At 38.4% G+C, this 19,651-nt stretch overlaps 1 protein-coding gene and 1 long non-coding RNA gene across 2 annotated transcripts; one reads left to right on the forward strand and one right to left on the reverse strand.

Moving 5' to 3' along the window:
- Positions 1-105: 105 nt before the first annotated feature.
- On the forward strand, positions 106-10,968 carry ZNF408 (zinc finger protein 408). The gene is given in 5 exon segments (XM_087921448.1): positions 106-294; positions 3,847-3,908; positions 6,709-6,948; positions 6,950-7,011; positions 7,879-10,968. Coding segments are annotated over 5 exon segments (2,196 nt in total). The 5' UTR covers positions 106-114; the 3' UTR covers positions 9,531-10,968.
- A 2,133-nt stretch (positions 10,969-13,101) lies between these two features.
- On the reverse strand, positions 13,102-18,170 carry LOC148128178 (uncharacterized). The gene is made up of 3 exons (XR_015740963.1): positions 17,668-18,170; positions 16,490-16,572; positions 13,102-13,177 (listed from the first exon to the last, which is right to left on the reverse strand). It is a non-coding gene; the product is annotated as an uncharacterized LOC148128178 (long non-coding RNA).
- Positions 18,171-19,651: the final 1,481 nt, after the last annotated feature.

Below are 19,651 nucleotides of genomic sequence, written 5' to 3' on the forward strand. Positions count from 1 at the left end.
TGGAGCGAGGCCTGGGCGTAAGCGAGGGGTTTTGTGTGTGTGTGTGTGTGTTGTGTGGTGGGGCCGAATTTTCCTGCGCTGACCATCTTTTTCTTGCAGGTCAACCTTCTGAATATGCACGCCAAGTGCCCCTTCTGCCCGGCGTGGCACCTTCCTGGGGGACTGGCCCTGGGACCTTAGCTGTCCTCGGAGAAGGGTCTGGGAGTATGGTGTGTGGGGCACGCTCTGGAGCCGGGAATGTCGCTGCTGCTTGGGCCGCAGGTCGAAGAACAGAAGGCGGCTGCTTCCTTGTCGGTGAGCTTCAGACAGCGGGCAAGAGCGACAGGTAGAGATAGGCCTGAAGCCCGTCGGGGCGCTCTCGTCCCTCTTCCTACTGACACATAGGTCGACCAAGTGGAAATCTGCGTCTAGACTCCTGAATCCAGAGGCCCATTTTGGTGTAGTGAGGAAGGTGCTGACCTAGAAACCAAGATACTGGGGATTCTGGGCTCCCTTTGGCATGAAAGCCAGCTGGGTGACTTTGGGCTACTAGTCACTCTCTCTTAGCCCAACTCATCTCACAGGTTAGTTGTTATAGGGGAAAAATAGGGGCAAGACTATTAAGTATACGTTCTGCCTAGATTTATAATAAGAAAGCATAATGCTATATAATCAGAAAATATAATGCTAATGCTGAGAAGCCCTCACTATGGGATATGGGTGGCTTAAGAAATAGGAAAAAATAAATAAATAAATAAATAAATAAATAAAAAAATAAAAAAATAAAAAAATGGTAATATCATCCCTTTCGGCAAAAGATGATGCAGCTTGTCATATCAGCGGATGTGTGCTCTCCCAACTTTCCTGGTTTAAATTTGTAGGTTTGAAAGCCTGGTCTGTTGTGATTTTATTTGAACAAATGTTGGCTTGAATATTTCAATATATTTTATCTTCCAGATATGTTGTGCATTCCACTTGATTGCCCAGGAAAAGTGGATAAAGAAGCTTAATGCCAGAAATTTCAGGACAGAGAAATAGAAGTACATGTTCACACATGTATAAATCACTATATAATTCGTTACCACAGAATATAACATGTAGCTTAATGTCTATGGAGATTCTCAATCATCCACGTCATGATTGTCCCAAAGGTGCTTTTCAAAAGGCAGCTGGACTGTTTTGGTTTTTTTCTTTGAAAACATTTATCAACTAAGAAGCTTCTTCAGTTCTGGCTGAATGGTGCAGAAAGGAAGGATTTATGTTCCTTAGTAGTTATCTGGAATATAAATCCTTTCTTTTCCTACCATTCAGCCAGAACTGAAGAAGTTTCTTGGATGAAAAGTGAAACATTTTCAAGGAAAAAACCAAGAAAAGCACCTTTGGGATAACATGTAGCTTAGATTACTTTTGAAGGTCAGACAAATTAATAGAAAGCCCAAATAACTAGTTATAATAGCTACATACTGTCTATAATTCAGAGATAAGAACTATTGTTAGGGTGGAACCTCATGTTCTATCTGCAGTTTTCCTATAAGTATCTTGGGAGCATTCTAAGAAATAAGATGCTGATCAAATTTTACCTGTATTTTTCTCTTATCATATACCGACATACATCTATTCTTCCTCCCCATGAGCATTATCATTAATTCCTTCATAATCTATTTTTATAGACATCTTAAACAAGGTTAGATGTTATTTATTTCCAATTGAGATCCAAGTTAACATTGTTATCTAATATATTGAAAATGTCAGTGAAATAATTATGAATATCACTGCATGTATGCAATGCTTTCCTTCTATTCTAATATATGTATGAATGTATGTATGTATGTATGTATGTATGTATGTTAGTTATTCAGCTTTGTTCGGGCATTTTCCCACGTCATTATAGTTGTGCTTTTAAAGTTGTAGCAACGTTTCGGCAGAATCTCATCTGTATATATATTATACAATATATACTACTATATATTAAAATGACATATACGTCTACCACAGAATATGCATACATTATGAATACATGTTCCACTTTATAACTATTCAAGACAAATCATATTTTGTTTTAATCTACCCAGCTATTATTTAAAATATGTTACAATGAATATCTTGCCTTAAATAATTTGCTGGGAGCTATCATTAAAACAAAGTCTTAGCATTCCAGATTATCAATCAGCACTGACTGTATAACTTTCTATGGATAACTTAATAAGGTTTATGGAAATAACAGATTTCCTAGATTAAAAAGGCAGTAATGCTCTCAGTTGTAAACTAGTTATAAAAGCTTATGCTGAAAGGTTGCTGGCATTGCTGAAAAATACACACTTAAAAGTTTTATTCAATTTCCTACAGTTAAATGAACTATTAGTTGTTGGTGAACATACACACTACATGAAACCATAATGTTTTTTTAGATTGGTTTGTAAGTAGGCAGCCATGGCATAGAAAACAATAACTTCAATTCTGAAAAATTCCACTTAATGTGATTTGAATTGCAATATTTTTATTCCCTAATCAGTAATTGTTATGGCAAATTATAAATTATAATGTGAGAGCTTAGTTATGTGAATGCAACCATGGTGATTTATAAAGTTTAAAGATGAGGATTAATTGTAAATGTAACCATTATGATTTATTTAACAAACCATAATTATGTGCAGGATCAGTTTTTGGATCATTGACTTTTAAAGATTGAAACGCAACCATAGAAAGAATTGATGGATGAAACTGGGTTGTAGCAGGATAGTTACAGTTAGTCTTCAACTTACAATGGATCGCTTAGGATCTATTCAAAATTATGATAAACCTACTTTGAGGGTACTTACAACCCAGATTCGAAATTTGGCTGGTTGGGTGCTTAGCAACCGGGTCACATTTATTTGCAGAGTCCCATAGTCACATGATTGCATTTTTACATTAGACTGACATTTACTTCCAATTTTTTGCCAAACCAGTTTTACATAAAACTGACATTTCCAGTTGTTTAGCAAATGATTGATTCATTTTATGACCATGGTGTTTGCTCAATGACTACTGTAAAACAAATAAAATTTGATTGATCATGATTTTATGATTATCCAAACTTACGACTATGATGGGCAGGCTCTATTAGAGTTATAATTACCTGCAACCATTTTCTACTGCAGCATTTTTGCATTTGAAGCAAGAACTTTGAATGCTATATAAGTATAAATATTCTTTGACTTAACCATTTATTTAGCCACTATTCAAAGTTACAATGGTACTTTAAAAAATAATAACCAGTCCTTGCATTGGCAACTGTGACAACACTCCCACAGTCATGTGATCACAATTTGGGCTATAAATGCAATTTGCATTGCATTTATAGTTGCATTCCAGGGTCATATGATCACCATTTGCAGCCTGAACTGCTGGCTTAGGATAAGCAAAATCTATGTGGGAAACCAGATTCACTTAACAAGTAAATGATTCACTTAATAATTTCAGTGATTCACTTAACAACTGTGGCAAAAAAGGCTGCAAAGTTGGATGCTACTCATTTTGCAACTGCCTTGCTTGGCAATGGAAATTGTTGTAAGTCAAGGGCTAGCTGTACTTCCTTTCTTCTAAAAAGTTCCAATATTAGCTTGGGATAGAGTGGTGGTATTTTAGATTTGTGTTCATAGCTGCAAATAAAAAGCCTGTCTGCATAGATCTCAAGTTATATTTTTATATATTTTCCTCAAGTTTTTATTTTATTTATTTGTTAAATTTATTTGCCACCTTTCTCATGGGGCTACTCTAGATGACCTTAATACGTTTAGTATGTTAGCTTAATGGTTCGACTAGATCTATGAGTTAAAGAAACAGCTGCAAATTTGAGATCCTCACCCACCTTGCTCTCAATTACAGGCATGCCCATTACCCAGCTGGAAAGAGGCATCTGCTTGTAATGGGATATCCCACTGGCGGAGGTAAGAACAGAAGCATATGGATAATTTATAATTTTCTCAGAAATTTTCATCTATGGCAGGGGTGGACAATTCATTTTCATAAATGGTCACATGATCAACTGGGACTGTTGTTGCCACTCTGCCCCCTGATATCATTGCCGCTCCCATGCCAACCTTAATACCACAGGCCAAACAGGAACAGCCCACGGGCTGGATGTGCCCTGTGGACTATAGTGAACATCTTAAGATTAATTTATGTAACTTGTTTTTTAATTTATTTTTAAGATGAGTTGATATTTATTTTATGTATAATCAAGTTGAAAATGATTCATTCAGACCTTAATGTCAAGTACGCTGCACTACAAATTCTGGTGATATGCACAAATTAGTGATCGTATGAATGATCTCCCTCAATTGAAGCCTGGAACTAACTAACAAAACAAGAATTGGTATGTCCATTTTTATGTGTGCCTGGAATCAGCTTTCAGTCAAACATCTTTATCTCCAGTTAACTTTGAATTTTTTAAAGATTACTCTATAACTTGAGGAGCTGGAGAAACTCTCTGGCTGTGGGTGTGCATGTTTAATAAAGTTCAAAAAAAATCAAGAGTGTGAGAGAAGTTATATGTTTAGGCAAGCTTAACCATTATAAATAGGTATTGTATTAATGTTGTAGAAATTCACCTTTAATGGCAACTGGAGATTTCCTTGATATCTAGCAACTTTATTGCTGATTAGCTGATTAACTCTTCTTTTGTCTTGCTGTCTTGAAACTTTTTTCTGATAATAAAATGGGCTACAATAGATAGGTAACAAATGCATCAAGGTTGTATAGACTGACTATGCTTTGATTATATTGGGTTGCAAAAACTATATACTAAGCCTCTTACTCTAAATGGCTTCAACTCTTGTTACTAGAGCCTTTAAATCCCCAGTTTATTTGATGAGATAGCGTTTATCGGAAAGTCTGGATAATTTTTAAACCATTAATCAGTTCTAGTAAAAATTGGCTGAATTTAGCTAGTCACTGCTACACTTTGTAATTTAATAGGTGAAAGTAATGAAAATGAAAAGTAAAGATGCAGCAACATTTTTAATTATTATTTTAATCATACACAATTCTGACAAAATTTCTTAATCGGCTAAGAATTCTTTAATACTTGGCATAAATACGAGCTGATAAAACTTTAAGAGATTACCACCCAGTGAAAACAATCAAAATATATCCATTAAATGAAAGTAATCTATTAAAGGGCAAAGCACACATGCTAGATAAATTTTGAAAACAAATACAATAATGAAAGGAAAAAACTGAATCTTCTCTGGCATAAGTGTTTAGGAAGACTATAACAGGTAGGGAACTGTGAAGGAAGGAATGTGTTCTTAAATTTGCTTTTAGTAGCAATGTCTATCAAAATAAGTATAAAAGCAGATGAGAAATAATCTTCATGCAAGACACAGACAAGTATAGGAGGTCAAATATAATTGTTTCTATAACTGTCTGAGATAGCAGTTTGTATATTCAATTTATTGACTAGATTTTTCCTTGGCCATTAATTCTTTCTAATATTAAAATACTATTTATATCTTTGAGAAAAGGATTAAGGTGTACTTCAGTATGCCATCATCAGCTCCCCATCTAAATCTGTATAGTTAGTAATCTGTGTAGTTAATAATGGTAAATATATAATAAGATCCCTATGGGCAAGATTGAAACTGAATAATGGTCATAAATACAGAGATTTCGCCTCAACTTTTAAAAAACTGGTACTCCTTATTTATATCCCAGATAAAACATTATTTCATTACTTTTTTGTCCATTATTTTATACAGACATATAAAATAATAGATATACGCTTTAGCTTGAATTTGAAGCACGTACTATCACTAAGTTTCCCTTGTGAATTTTTGTATGGAATAATAATACTTAATTTTAATAATTTTGTATGTGTATTAAATTGATTATTTTAATTTCCAAATATATTAAGGGCAAAGTGCCTTTTTTAAAATTTATACATTATAATTAATACATTGATAACAATAGGTAGCAAACATCCAAACATATCTAGTCTCTAAAAAAAGAAATATATGCTTAGTATAGATTTACAAATACAGAATGAAGCAAAATATTTTAATATTGGACATATTGAAAAATATTTTTGAATAGTGAACTCTGAAGTTAAGAGTGTCCACTTCTATAGATAGACTGGGTTTAAAAAATGTTATATAAAGGGAACAAGTTTAACCTGACATAATTGCGATTGAATTGAAAGTGGATTTAAAAATGAAAGGCTACATAATGATGTGGAAAAATATAGCACAATGGACATTCAAAAGAAATCAGCTTATGTCTTTTTTGTATTAAAACTTTTAAACAAGAAAATAAAAACTAAACAAACAAAAAACTATCAAAAACTTATATGTATCAGCCTTTCACTGAGCAATAAATGTAGATAATGTATTTAATAAAAAATAATAATAATTTATCCATTTCAGGGAAATTTATCAACTTTGTCCCTAAAATTTTATGATTGGTAAACTACACAAGCTGCTTTTCAATATAATACAGCTTTACAGTGTTGTTCTAATTCTTATTTTAATCAGGGTTGAGCTAAAGTGCTAAGGATAGGAGTTAGTGCACATGGGTTTTCTATAATCCTAGTCAAATAAATTCAGAAAAAGTCTGTGGACGGCCATTTCCAGATACTGTATTTTTTAATAAATGTGCTGTGTTCTTAAGGGTTTTTTTTGAGCTGGGGGGTGTCTAGAATGATATTGCATCTTGCACCAGAATTAATATTTAACATTATGTGTTATATAGCTTGGTGAAGCAAAGCCGTGCTGAAGATGAAGCCAATGTAATGTTGGAATGGATCAACAGGGAACTGCACATCAAAGTCTGCTGTCCTATTGATTTGGGCAGTGAACTGCCATGCTGGTTAACTGAATCACAGGACAGTCCTACTTGTCTGAAAAATAATATCCTAGCACATACCTCAGATGGGAAACTTGATACAGAAAAGAAAACATTGCAAAACATGCCAGTAATAACCACAACCAAGTATAGATTTAGAAGAGGAAACTTTGCTACACAAAGATGATATTGTCCAGGATTCCTCTGCAGGTACGTACATGGTTTAGAAATTTAGAATTTAGAAATCAGTATCACGCATCATTCTGGAAAATCAAATAGGAAATGAAATACACAAGGTAGCTATCCTGTTACAACCACAGTTGGGCTCAAAATCTTGGTTATTGAGCAAAGCAGTTATTAAGCGAGAGGACATGTGACCACTTTGCTCAACAGCCACAAGTGTGGTTGTTAAAGAGAGCTCCAGGGAGGGGACATGAGCCTCTCAGATGTGATGGGACAGGGAGAGGGCATGAGCCACATACCGCAACCGAGAGGCCCAAGTATTCTCTCTGCCTCAGCAAGGAGAACAGTTACGAGAACAACAACATTTACTAGCAGTTTCACCAGATTTGAAGTCCATTCCTCCAGGGCACCAAGGAGTATGTCACCTCTGGAAAAGTTGCAAAGCACTTAAACAGGTTTTCAAGTGACATCATGTGCCCTGGCTAGGCCAGCATGATATTTTACTACACTTATGATTTTACTTCAGCTTTCCTTTGCTTTACAGACCTCACAGGTTGCAAATGTGAGGGTTGCTTGCAAAGTTACTTTTTCATCATTGTCAGTGACTGACTATGAACAGTCAGTGTCCTATGACATTGCTAAACAGTGACTACCTGTATAGGATATTTGTAATTCAAATAAAAAGCCCTTGTTGTAGTTCTCAAAACTACAATTTGATCAATTGATAACTACTTTGTCAATTGATAATTACTTCTTTAGTCCGTGCCCTGTGTCGAATATTTCCAAAGGCTGAAGTTGTGATAAAGTATGGCATTAATAAGCTTTACTATAAAGTGAGTATAACTAGTTGATGCTTTGTTATGAGAGCTAACCATTCCTGATTCAATTCTTCAGGTATTCCTGGTATTTCCAAGTTTGCAGAGTTGAAGGACAGAGCCTCTTCTGTTTCTATATTAAATAAGAAGCTGCAGATGGAACAGATTCTTGGATTAGCTATCAATCTCAAGAAAAGCAGTAAAATTTCTTCCTTGCAAATTGAACAGTGGGATACCAAAATAAAGAGTAGAAATAATAAACTTTTTAACAAACATCCTGTTTCCAAGGATGATGGAAGCAAAGAAAATTCTCAGGAAGAGCAGATGGCTGAAATAAAGTCAGATGCAACATTGGCTGAAACCTGTTCAAATCCAACACCCCGCAGTACAGTTTGTATCAGTGCCATTTTGACTGATAACATAGAGCCATTAAGGAAAGAATCTTGTGCTGAAAGAATACCGAATGGGTATCTTCCAAGTACACCCAAAGACAGGGCAGAGAATCCTAGACAAGAGGAACAATCGCATAGATACCAGCCTGGTGATTCTGCTCACACAGAATCAAACACTAAAAGACGACATAGATGTGAAGAGTGTGGGAAAGGCTTCCTTCAGGTTTGCCACCTGAAAAAACATCATTTTGTGCACACTGATCACAAACCATTCTTGTGCACGGAATGTGGCAAGAGCTATAGTTCAGAAGAGAGTTTCAGAACACATATGCTGGGCCACAGCGGGGTACGGCCTTTTCCCTGTCCACAGTGTCACAAAACATACGGCACCAAGTGTGATCTTCAAGAACATCAGGTACTGCATACAGGCCAACGTCCCTATGTCTGTCCAGATTGTGGGAAATCATTTGCCCAGTGACCTTCCCTTCGTATCCATCTCAAGACACATCAAGTTAAACAGCCAAGCTCTACATCTTCTGCCTACCAGTGTGTGATATGTGGGTGGCACCTGGCCAATCCAGGATCCCTGCGGAACCACATGCACCTGCATACAGGGGAACGTCCTTATACTTGTCCCTACTGTCCCAAGTCATTCCGTCAGCAAGGCAGTCTACGTGGGCATCTTAGGTTACATACAGGGGAGTGTCCTTACCGCTGCCATTTCTGTGGAGATGCCTTTCCAAAGCGTCCTGAGCTACTATGTCATCTGATTTCCCACACAGGTGAGGCTCATCTGTGCACTGTATGTGGGAAAGCACTGCGTGATCCCCACACATTACAAGCTCATGAACGCCTGCATACAGGCGAGCGGCCTTTCTGCTGCCACCTTTGTCCCAAATCCTATCCTCTAGCAACAAAACTCCGACGTCATCAGAAAGTCCATCATAGTGACAAGCCCTATCAGTGTAATATTTGTGGTGTAGGCTACAGCCTCTCTCAGAAACTTCCACACCACAAGCTTGAGCACAAAGACAATATAGTCAAGGATTTATCCAAATCTGACATTAAAGATCTTAAGGATGCTGCCGTTTCAGAGCAGCCTGCTGTGTTGGTAGTGCACACACTGAGTATGGCAGAGCCTGGCAGGAAAGCAAAAGTCCTCATCTCTAAGTACACTGCAGTACAAGAGGGCTTTGGCCAGCACAAAGATGTCATTGAGATTGCTGAGGAAGAATGTATCATTGTGCAAGAGCAAGCATCTCCCAATAACATGTTCATTCTTCAAGAGGGTGTTGGTTTTAGTGCTGTGGCAGAAGTCGAGGTAGAATTGGGAAGCTGAGCATTGCAGTTATTTTGCATTATCTGGAATTTATGTATTTTATTTATTTGAAGAATTGATATGGCCGCCCGTTCACTTTCAGTGACTGTAGGTAACTTACAAAAAATAAAAAAAACAATGTACAAAGAGTAAAAACAATAATTCCTTACCCCACCCCGGCAACAACAAGCAAGCAACAAACATTTTGTTTTTTCTATAATTGTAAAATCAGAAAGTCTTAAAACTGCAGAATGCCAGAAACGTGCAGGTACAGGTAATCCTCAATTTACAATTGTAATGAAGCCTGTCCATTATAGTGAGAAGTTGTGTCTGTGGCCATAAGTGGAGGAGTATCTGCATTTGACTTCAAATATGGTTGAATTATCAATATCGGTGCCTAGAGCCTTTATGATTGAATTGGATGCTAGGCTCAGGGAATAGACCAGAAGTTAGTTATTAAAAATGTTCATTAACTAACCTTTTATGCACAGTCAATATTGGTTTAAATTGAGCGAGGACTGTTTGTATCTATTTGCAGTTCTTAAAAAAATACAGTGGTAATGCATACAAGCACTGATCAGGTGATTCAGTTAAATGGTTTGAATAACTCAATTCGTTATATCCTTCCACATGAAATGTTTAACGTGGCTCAGAGAGCGATCTGTCCATTGACTAGCCAAGTTATGTGATTGATAAGTGCATACAACTTCTGCAGGGTCATACATTATGTTGGACAGGCTAAATTAAATCATATTGCAGTCTTGCTGAGAATTATATGTCCTGATAGTTGTGATGTAGACAAAATATTTATTTTGAGATCAAGTAAATATCAAAATTAATAAAACAGTCTTTCCCAAATCTCATCATGCAATGTGGTGAAACTCTTAACTCTAACTATTGATATTTCAGCGTACTCTGAATTTTCTTCGTTCTTCCCTATAAGAACTTGGTTTTATTTCTAATAATTCTTCAAATTCACAGTTCTACCTTTAATAAAGTATAGACACGCAAGTTCAGTGTTGCCTATTTTATGAAGAAAAACAGAGCCTAACTAAACTCTGCACTACTTAGTTCCCTGATACAAAGCAGATACTTTGACAAGTTATCATATTTTATGTTGAACCCTTAATTTCTGATAATGGTTTCCTCAAAAAGCTAGTTGAATACAATTGTTTTTATTTGTTAATGGATATACTGTATCGGAATATTGTAAATTGTTTTAATTTGGTGAGCTGTTTTCCAGTTAGCTGTGCTATCACAGTCTTGTAGTTTACAGATGATGTTGCAGCCTTACTGTGACATTGTCATATACTCACCACATGATTCTTTTCGTTTAAAAAAAATGAAAACAAGTACGCTGTGAAGCAAAGTCCAAATTTCAGTTGTAATATTTATTTCCAGTAATGCTTCAAGGGCCCACATGTATCCTGCAGATATTCTTAGAAAGTAAATATATGATACAGTTTGTATTCTTGTTCTTTCTTTAGGAGTGTGTGTATCAGACCAGAACAAAGCAAAATAAAACATAGGTAATCTAATATGGTTAAAGCATTCTCGGAAATTAAAACAGTAGTAGAGGACAACACCAGCTTGCTTCCTAGTAAGTGTTACTAAACACTTTCAAAATGTCCTTCATATACCTGAAGATGTATCTTTTAAAAAATTGTCATAAAATTACTGACTTCCCACTGTTGGAACCATCACGTACAGTCTAGTATAAGCTGTTGTGGATCTCTGAGGCAATAAGATTTAGAACTCCAATGTAAAGTAGTTGGTCTGTATTTTTTGCCTTTCCAGGACCTGGTCCAACCTTTTGCATATGACAAATATTGACACAGCTGTAAGTGACCTCAGTGAAGCTAGAATTAGTGACTCCTTGCATGAGTCAAAACAGCTGCCTTCTTCCTTTGCCTTGGTATCCAACTTGCTTTTTGAGCTTAGTAACTGAAGTTACATTGAGGCAGGGCTGTCAAACTCGTGGCCCACATGGAAAATGCGTCACGCGCTGGCCAGGCCCATGCCTAGTTTAGTGAAGGGAGGAGTCCCGATACGTGACGTGACAATGCCATGGGATGAGTTTCATACCACTGAAGTACTAAGTGCTTACAGATACGGGGGAATTCTGATCATTGCTGTTTAATTGATAAATGTTATTGGTCAGCTTTGCACATAGGGGTCTGCTAGGATTTACTACAGATGTTCTAATTTTTACAGAGAATGCTGGTAAGCATGTAAGCTATATGAAGGAGCTGTTTTAGGTGATATATCTATTTATATCTGTATTATCTGTTGCTGACAAATCCACACCAAATTTTCTAAGGGCTTTTAGACATTTTGTTAAGTATCTTCGTTAAACCAAGTAGTTTGTAATTTACTGAGTCCTCCTTTCCCTTTTTGAATAATACAATTCTGCTTATCTTTCTCTAATCTTTCAAACCCCTTCCTGTTCTCCAGGAGCCTTTAAAAATTCTTTCAACCAGTTCCTTAAACACTCCAGGATTTAATACATTTGGCCTTGGAATCTTAAATTCGTTTAAGGTAGCAATTGGTCCTGAATTTTATCCCCCTTCCCCATTTCTTCAATCGAGAGGAGAGACAAAGTTATAAAATAATCTCATCCTCTCCCTATATTCTTCTATTGAAAAACATGGAGTACATCAGAAATGAAAAAAAGCTATCGATTCTTTTTTCATTTCTGATGTACTCTCCTTACCACCAAAAAGCCTCTTATATTTTGCCTTCCTCACTAACCTCATCTTATTGTTGGAGTTTTAAGTCCTAGCTCCATCCTAAAGCTTGGGCTATCACTTGTACTCCTCACAAAATCCCCGCTTTCCTTTCCTTTCCATCTTTCTTAGCTTATCAGTGAACCTACTGTTCCACCTCTTCTTATTTTCCCCATTTTCCTTATGGGGATTGTTGGTATCTGTTTATCTCCCATGCCTCTTGAGCTTGTTTACTTTTGAGGATTTTCAATGATGATTGTTGCTCAATTTTGACCTAAGTTCATTAAACACTGCACATAACTAGCTTTTCTCAGAGTTTTGAACGTCAATATCGCATGTTGCTCTAGTTTTCTTTTTTCTTTTGGTCAAGATTTGGTCCAGTTAATTGAATTTGTTTCTTCAGGTTTCTGAAAAAATGAAATTGTCTGCAAATAAACTAGAAACCTGTTGGATCTTGTATTTTTATTTGAATTAGAATCCAGATAATCTGCTTCATCCTGAGTCCTCTGAAGCTATTCAGCTACCTTCTCAACCAGTTTCCCCAAAAAGCAGGTTAGAAACTGGGTGAAAATTGTCCAATATAGTGGGGTTCAGCAATGGCTTTTTGGGGAGGCGAATCAAAAGGTAGAGATAAATAACTCCCTGACTTGAAGAATTTACCACCACCAAAATCCACTCACACAACACCCCTGGGCCATCTTAACAAGCCAGGAGGGGCAAAATCTAAAGAATAGGTGACTGAGTTCACAATCCTAAAGAATCTCCACTTTATCAGGCTCAACAGATTCAAACCATTCCAAACAACTTCTCTGGATTAGCAATCAGGCCAGCATCTAACTATGAGTCAATGTGAGCAAATGTCTTACCAATGTTGAACAAATTCTTCCATAGGCCCCTGCAGGGAGTTTTTGAGCCCCTTCTATCCAAGATGGGATGTATCACCTGAAACAGCCACAGAATGGCGATAAAGGCGGAGAAGTACTGATGCTTCCTCACCCTTACTCTACCACAAGGTAGGCCTTGATAGCAGCTCTAACCTGTGTCCAATTAAATTTTTCCCTTGTAGAATGTCAGCAATGCTCTAGATCAGGGGTGTCAAACTCATGGCGTCATAGCAGCATCATGTGACGTGACCTTTTCCCCTTCACTAAACCGAGTGTGGGGGTGGCTAGTGTGTGACACATCCTTAATTTTTTCATCAGCCATGGAGAAGGCCAAATCCAACCACTAAAGAGATCACATAGGTGCAATTTGATTGAAAGCCTCACCCACCCCGCTTATTCTAAGTGGCAACAAAGACGTTGGGCGTAATAACAACTTCCCAGCTCTCTCTGGAACCCATCAGATTTCATCAGTCATGGGGGAAGAGGGCAAACCAATCTAATGGAGCTGGCCAGTGGTGGGATTCAAATATTTTTACCACCAGTTTGGTGGGCGTGGCTTGATGGGCGTGCTTTGCACCAAATGTGCATTTTGCGCAGGCACAGAGGCATTCTAACTCACTTCCTGCAAACCTGCACGATCCCAGTTGCTTCAGCAGCTGCCGCACAGCACTCTTCTATGCAGAGGATAAAGGTGAGTATGGGAGCCTGGGTGGGTGGGTGGGTTGGCCCAACAGCAGAGTGGCAGAGAGAACCGGTTTGGTCTCCACTGCTCATCACTGCTACTGGCTTAGCAGAACCAGGTCAAAACGGTAGAATACCACCACTGGAGCTGACCTCTCTGCAGTAGATGATGACACTAAAGAATCTTATGGTAATCAGGGCATGATGTGACCATGACAAGGGGAACACAAAAAACTCCCCTCATTTCAGATCGCATAGCTCTTTCCAAGAGTAACACCAGATCTGATCTGTGGCCACTGTCTTTCCTCAGGCTTTGGATGACTTGGGAGAGACCCTTGGCCATCATGGTGGCCATAAATCTCTGGGCCACCTCAGACCTCATTGAGAAGGTAGATTAAAGTCCCACAAGACCATGTATCTGGGAGTCCCAGAGATAAGGAGTTTAGGGAAGGAGGTTGGTGCAACAGCAACAATCCCAACTAATCCTTAGAATCCAATTTCATGAACAGGGTCTTACAATTGGTGACCTCTGGTGCAGCACTCCTGAAGACCAAAAGTGATTCCCAGATGACAATCACCACACCTCAACTCTTTGCTGATGCTACACCCCAAGCCTAGGTGGGTATATCTCAGAAAAGGCCACTCCACATTTCCAGGCCCAGTCAGGTCTCAATAATACATGCCTGGTCCACCCTCTCATTAACATTTAAATCTCAGATTAGGGAGGCCTTACTACAAACTGACCTGACATTTAGAAGCAGAAGTCAAAAGTCAGCCTCTTCCTATCCCATTACATACTTTAACTTATTTTAATTTATGGACCTAAAGTAAGAAGAGCGATGCTGGATTATGTTTTATCTGATATAATAACAACAATTTATTAAAACGGAGTGAACCTTCACTAGGTGATTCCTATAGTAAAAGGACAATATATAAATCAAGATCTCTCTATTCAAAGTGCATTTGTTTCCTACACCAGGGGTCTCCAACCTTGGCAACTTTAAGACTTGTGGACTTCAACTCCCAGAATTCTGGGAGTTGAAGTCCACAAGTCTTCAATTTGCCAAGGTTGGAGGCCCCTGCCCTACACTGATAGATAGCTATGTTAATTTGTATGAAGGCTGCTAATTTCTTTCTTGGCTGGCAGGAATAGCCTTCCATGAGCTCTGCAATTATCCTATGAATATCTACAACATCTTGTTCAAGATATATTGTGCCTGGTCAGGAAGATCATGGGCTTAAAAGACAGCCATGACCTTTTAGGCAATCAGAAGAGCCTACCATTGTTAGAGATGTGATCTGTCTGATTGTTTCCCCCCTCCAAGTATTGCTAAAGTGATACATCTAATCTTGCAGTTTTCAGTGCAATCATATAAGACCCATAACCCAGGTCCTGAGTTGGAAATTTCTCAATCATCCTTCCTTCCTGTATAATGTGTGTTGATTTTCTACGCCTCAAATCCTGTTCTCAACCAGAGGAGGGGACTGTGTAATTGCTCTTTGTACAAGTGGCCAAAGAGTTGTTCCCAGCTGACCTAATGCTAATATTTGCCAACCTCTGGTAGAGATAACATATATTAACCCATTTGTGAAAGAGACAGACAGAAAGAAGCAAGCTTCTGGGGTTGGTAGCTCATCTCCAGCATTTACTTTTTGTGTCAGAGAAGAATTGGAAAAGCTTAAATAAATTATATTTTGTATCACTTTGGAATATTCAAAGTCTGAATTTTTAAATAAAGTTAGCTCCTTCCAAATGTTTTAAGCTTCAGATTGCTTCAGTCCAGCCAACTCAGACAATATCAAAAAGTTGTGGCAATTGTAGCTCAAAAGAAATAGAAGACCCCAGGTTTTATTTCTTTATTCAAAATGATGGATTAAATGTTGTTAATTTTTTCCTTATCCAAAATAATTGAAAGGTTAGACTTTAATTTTAATGGGCAGGCTGGATCTGTTGAGATAGTGGCAGTGCCAGCACTATTAGTAAAGCTAATGAAATCTAGTAGAAGCATCAGAGAGGCAGATAAAAATAACTTCATCATCTACCGTGAAGATTAAAAACTCTCCCAAGTGAAGCTCAATTCTTGGTAACTACATATTCAAATTGATAAGATCTTGACATGTAAAAAAGAGCTTTAAATAATCAAAGAACCTATGGGGTCACTTTGCTGAGCAGCTTTAAGGATACATTTTTACATGTATTCAATAATTCATATTATTATTCAAAATTAGAGCTAGAGTTGAAACAACTTTACCAGTCCTCTTTGGGATTGTCTTTAATATTGAAAACTGGATATATTAGATAACAGATATAAGTCTAAACATCATTATTAATACATGAAATGGATAAGAATAAACCGGAACATTAGGACAGAGACAGTAGGCACGTTGGTGTGCTTATACATGCCCCTTAAAGACCTTAAGAATAGGATGAGATCAACAGTAGACAGTCTAAGGTTAAAATTTGGGGGTTTTGGGGAAGAAACCATAGTCAGGTAGAATATTTCAGGCAATGACCACTCTGTTGCTGAAGTCGTATTTCCTGCAATCGAGTTTGGTGAGGTTTACCTTGAGTTTGTATCTATTACGTTCTCGGGTATTGTTGTGGTTGATGTGGTCAAGACCCATGAATGTGTTTACCTAACTCTCAGCCCTTAGTCAACCCAGATTCTCCTTCATACATGCACCTTACCTCAATTTGACAGAACAGTTTTCCCAGGTTGCAATGGAAGAGAACAGTAGAGAATCTATAATTTCTCCTCAATCCCTGTTACCCTTTGAGATAAAATCAAGAAACAAATGCCATATAAAATACTGGGATTACTTTATTGCTATAAGCTATAATAATAAAATCTTGAAAAAGCTAAGTATTTCTGCTTCCCGCCCTCTTAAACCAAAGAGACTTATGTCAGGGCAATCCTAAGCCTTTTCACACCTTCATGTTTTCACAATGGTGGTCGTATATTTTCTTCATGGCCATCCCTGTTCTCCTCTACACTGTTCGATAACATGCTAATTGGCAGACAAGAGAATGTTTACATATAGAGTAGGCATCCCAGCACAATAGCGAATGTTTTTACAACAGCTTGTTTGTTCGATTACAAAACGAATGATGTGCCTATCACTGGGCTAACGGCAGTAGGAATCGTATGATCTGACATGGCATGTTTTCTATCTGTGTCTAGTCCCACCCAATGATACTGCTTTGGCCACAAGAATCTAGAATTTATTGCATCTAATGGTACCTGGCTGAATTTATCTAAGCTTTGAAAGCTAAGCAGGATGGTGGATCAGAGATCACCAGGAAATATGAGCCATTGTAGGCTACACTGGAAAGTTGCAAACATCAAAGTAATAAACCAACCTTTAACCCTCAAATTTGTATCAGAGTAAGTGTTTATCTCAGCTTGCAAGCAAGAAGACATCCTTTGTCTCTTTCTAGATATGCCTTCTAAGATTTTTGTATATTCAACATTCAGCCAAACTTCAAACGTGCCTTCATTAAAATGTTCATCTTATCAATACAAGAACCAATTTCTATCTCCTGTAAATCCTTGAAGTTGATAAACAAGATCCCAAATTCTTGAAAGCCAGATTATTCAACATATACAACAATTCATATAAAGGCTATTCATGGGACAGTCTGGTTTCATTTTAATGCTAAAATGTCTATGCTCTAGTTTATTCATGAATAAATTCTATAATCTTCCCAGAACTATGTTCAATTCATATTCAGTAAACAGAGGTCATTACTATATACATATGCACATGCATTAAAAATACATGTTCCAATGACAAGCAAAATAAAAATGTTATACCTGAGAGAACCAAACTTTCTTAATCCAATTATTGTGGAAACCCATCCTTTACCTTCTATGAAATCTATGAAGTTTTGGAGTTGTTTGCCACATCCTCGTGTATCTAGCTAACTGTTCCTTTACAGCAACAGCTTCTCTGCACAATGGAAAATAAAATGACAGTCATTGGGTTTGACAATTGTTCTCCTAAAATGGTATGGCCACAGGGTGCAGTGCTTCAGTGCTGTAACAAATGATAGATAATAAGGCATCTATGTAACATTATCCAGACCAACAGGCACACAGAGATAAACATGTACATACCATTCAAAGGAGATAATTAAAAAGCCCAAAAGGAAACAAAAAGACTAAAACACCTCCCCACCAGCAATCAACAGCCCTGTGAGTAGAGATTAACACCAAGGTTAACATTAGACCATCAAGGAGCAAGCAATATCCCAGCCAAGGAACTGCCAACTCAGACAAACAAGCTAACAATAAATAACCCAATCAAGGAACCACTAAGACCATTCCCACCAACACTGATAGGGCAAGCCACTAGTATATAAAATGAGAGAAAATCCAACTCCATACTGGCACTGATGGCATTATCTACCGTGTTTCTCCAACAATACGGCTTCCACCAATAGGAAGGCCCAGCATGATTTCTAGGCATGAGATGAAATTAAGCCCCGCCTCCAAAATTTAGGCCTATTTAAACCATGCGTTTCCCCACCATTCCACACATCATTCGTTAGAACTACACGAGGTGAAGAGAAATGGGGGGGAAGGGTGGAGGGGATGGGGAAAAAACTTGCCTTTAGGAGTGCCCTGCAGGTAGCCTAGGCTAGAATACCCCGATAGCCGATAGAAGCTCCCCCAAGGCAGAGTCCCCAGCCGCTTCAGGGCGTGGCATGGCTGCCTGTGTCCCCTCACCTTTAAGCAGTCTCTTTCGGGCGATGGCAGCTCCCCAAGTGCAGTCACCAGCCACTTTGATTGGCTGGTAGAAGCAGCCTCGGGGCGAGCACACACACACACTCCCTTCGCCACGATGCCGTTTCTATCGGCCGACGAAAGCTCCCTTGAAGGCAGAGTTCCCAGCCGCTTCGGGGTGTGGCATGGCTGCCCGTGTCCCCTCGCCTTTAGGCAGTCTTTTTTGGGCGATGGAAGCTCCCCAAGTGCAGTCACCAGCCGCTCCTATCGGCCGATCGAAGTGGCTGGTGACTGCACTTGGGGAGCTTCCATCGCCCGAAAGAGACTGCCTAAAGGCGAGGGTTCATGGGCAGCCATGCCACACCCCGAAGTGGCTGGGGACTCTGCCTTCGGGGAGATTTCATCAGCCGATAGAAGCGGCCTCACGGCAAGGGGAGTGCGTATGGGCCGCTCTAGGTGGGGGAGGAAATTAAGTCACCCCCGAAAAGACAGCCTAGCTGTTTTTTCAGGGGTCAAAAAAAAATAAGGCCTGGCCTTATTTTGTAAGAAACATGGTAGTTTGGTAATGAAGCATCTGCAAGAAAACAACAAAGCTCAGAGAGCACCAAGGATCCTGCAGTGGTATTGTAGTTATTGCAAATATGATAGCTGAAGTGTTCTAGCGAGGTATATTGAGAGAGTACTAAGTCCAGGGGGAAAAGTTAATTTTACAGGTAACTGTGTTTCTTCCGCAGTTAGCATTACAGATTCTTGACATACTGAGGCAAATTCTCTTTGGCAAAAGGAAGCTTAGTATACATCATGTTGCCCCTTTCTCTCTCCCCCCCACCCCCACCCCATGTGCTAAATGTATACACCAGATTTGCTGTGAAAAGGTTGTGGCAAGTGAACCTCTGTGAACATGTGTATATATTTCTGACATGTATACCAGAAGTGACTTTAGAATTCCAGTCTGCTTGGTGGACCTTGCAGAGATGCTTTTCAAGCAGCTGAGTTGTTAGTGGGGTTGGGCATTTATCAATGGAAATGGAACTAGATTAGTATACGATGCATGAATCCATGCTGGTAGAGCTTGACAGGAAATGATGGTGGGAGTGGTCAGGATCTGAGATGGATATTCCCAC

Source organism: Pseudonaja textilis, chromosome 1, assembly GCF_049901715.1.
Source record: "Pseudonaja textilis isolate UNSWEBS1 chromosome 1, rPseTex1.2, whole genome shotgun sequence".
Lineage (NCBI taxonomy): Eukaryota > Metazoa > Chordata > Lepidosauria > Squamata > Elapidae > Pseudonaja > Pseudonaja textilis.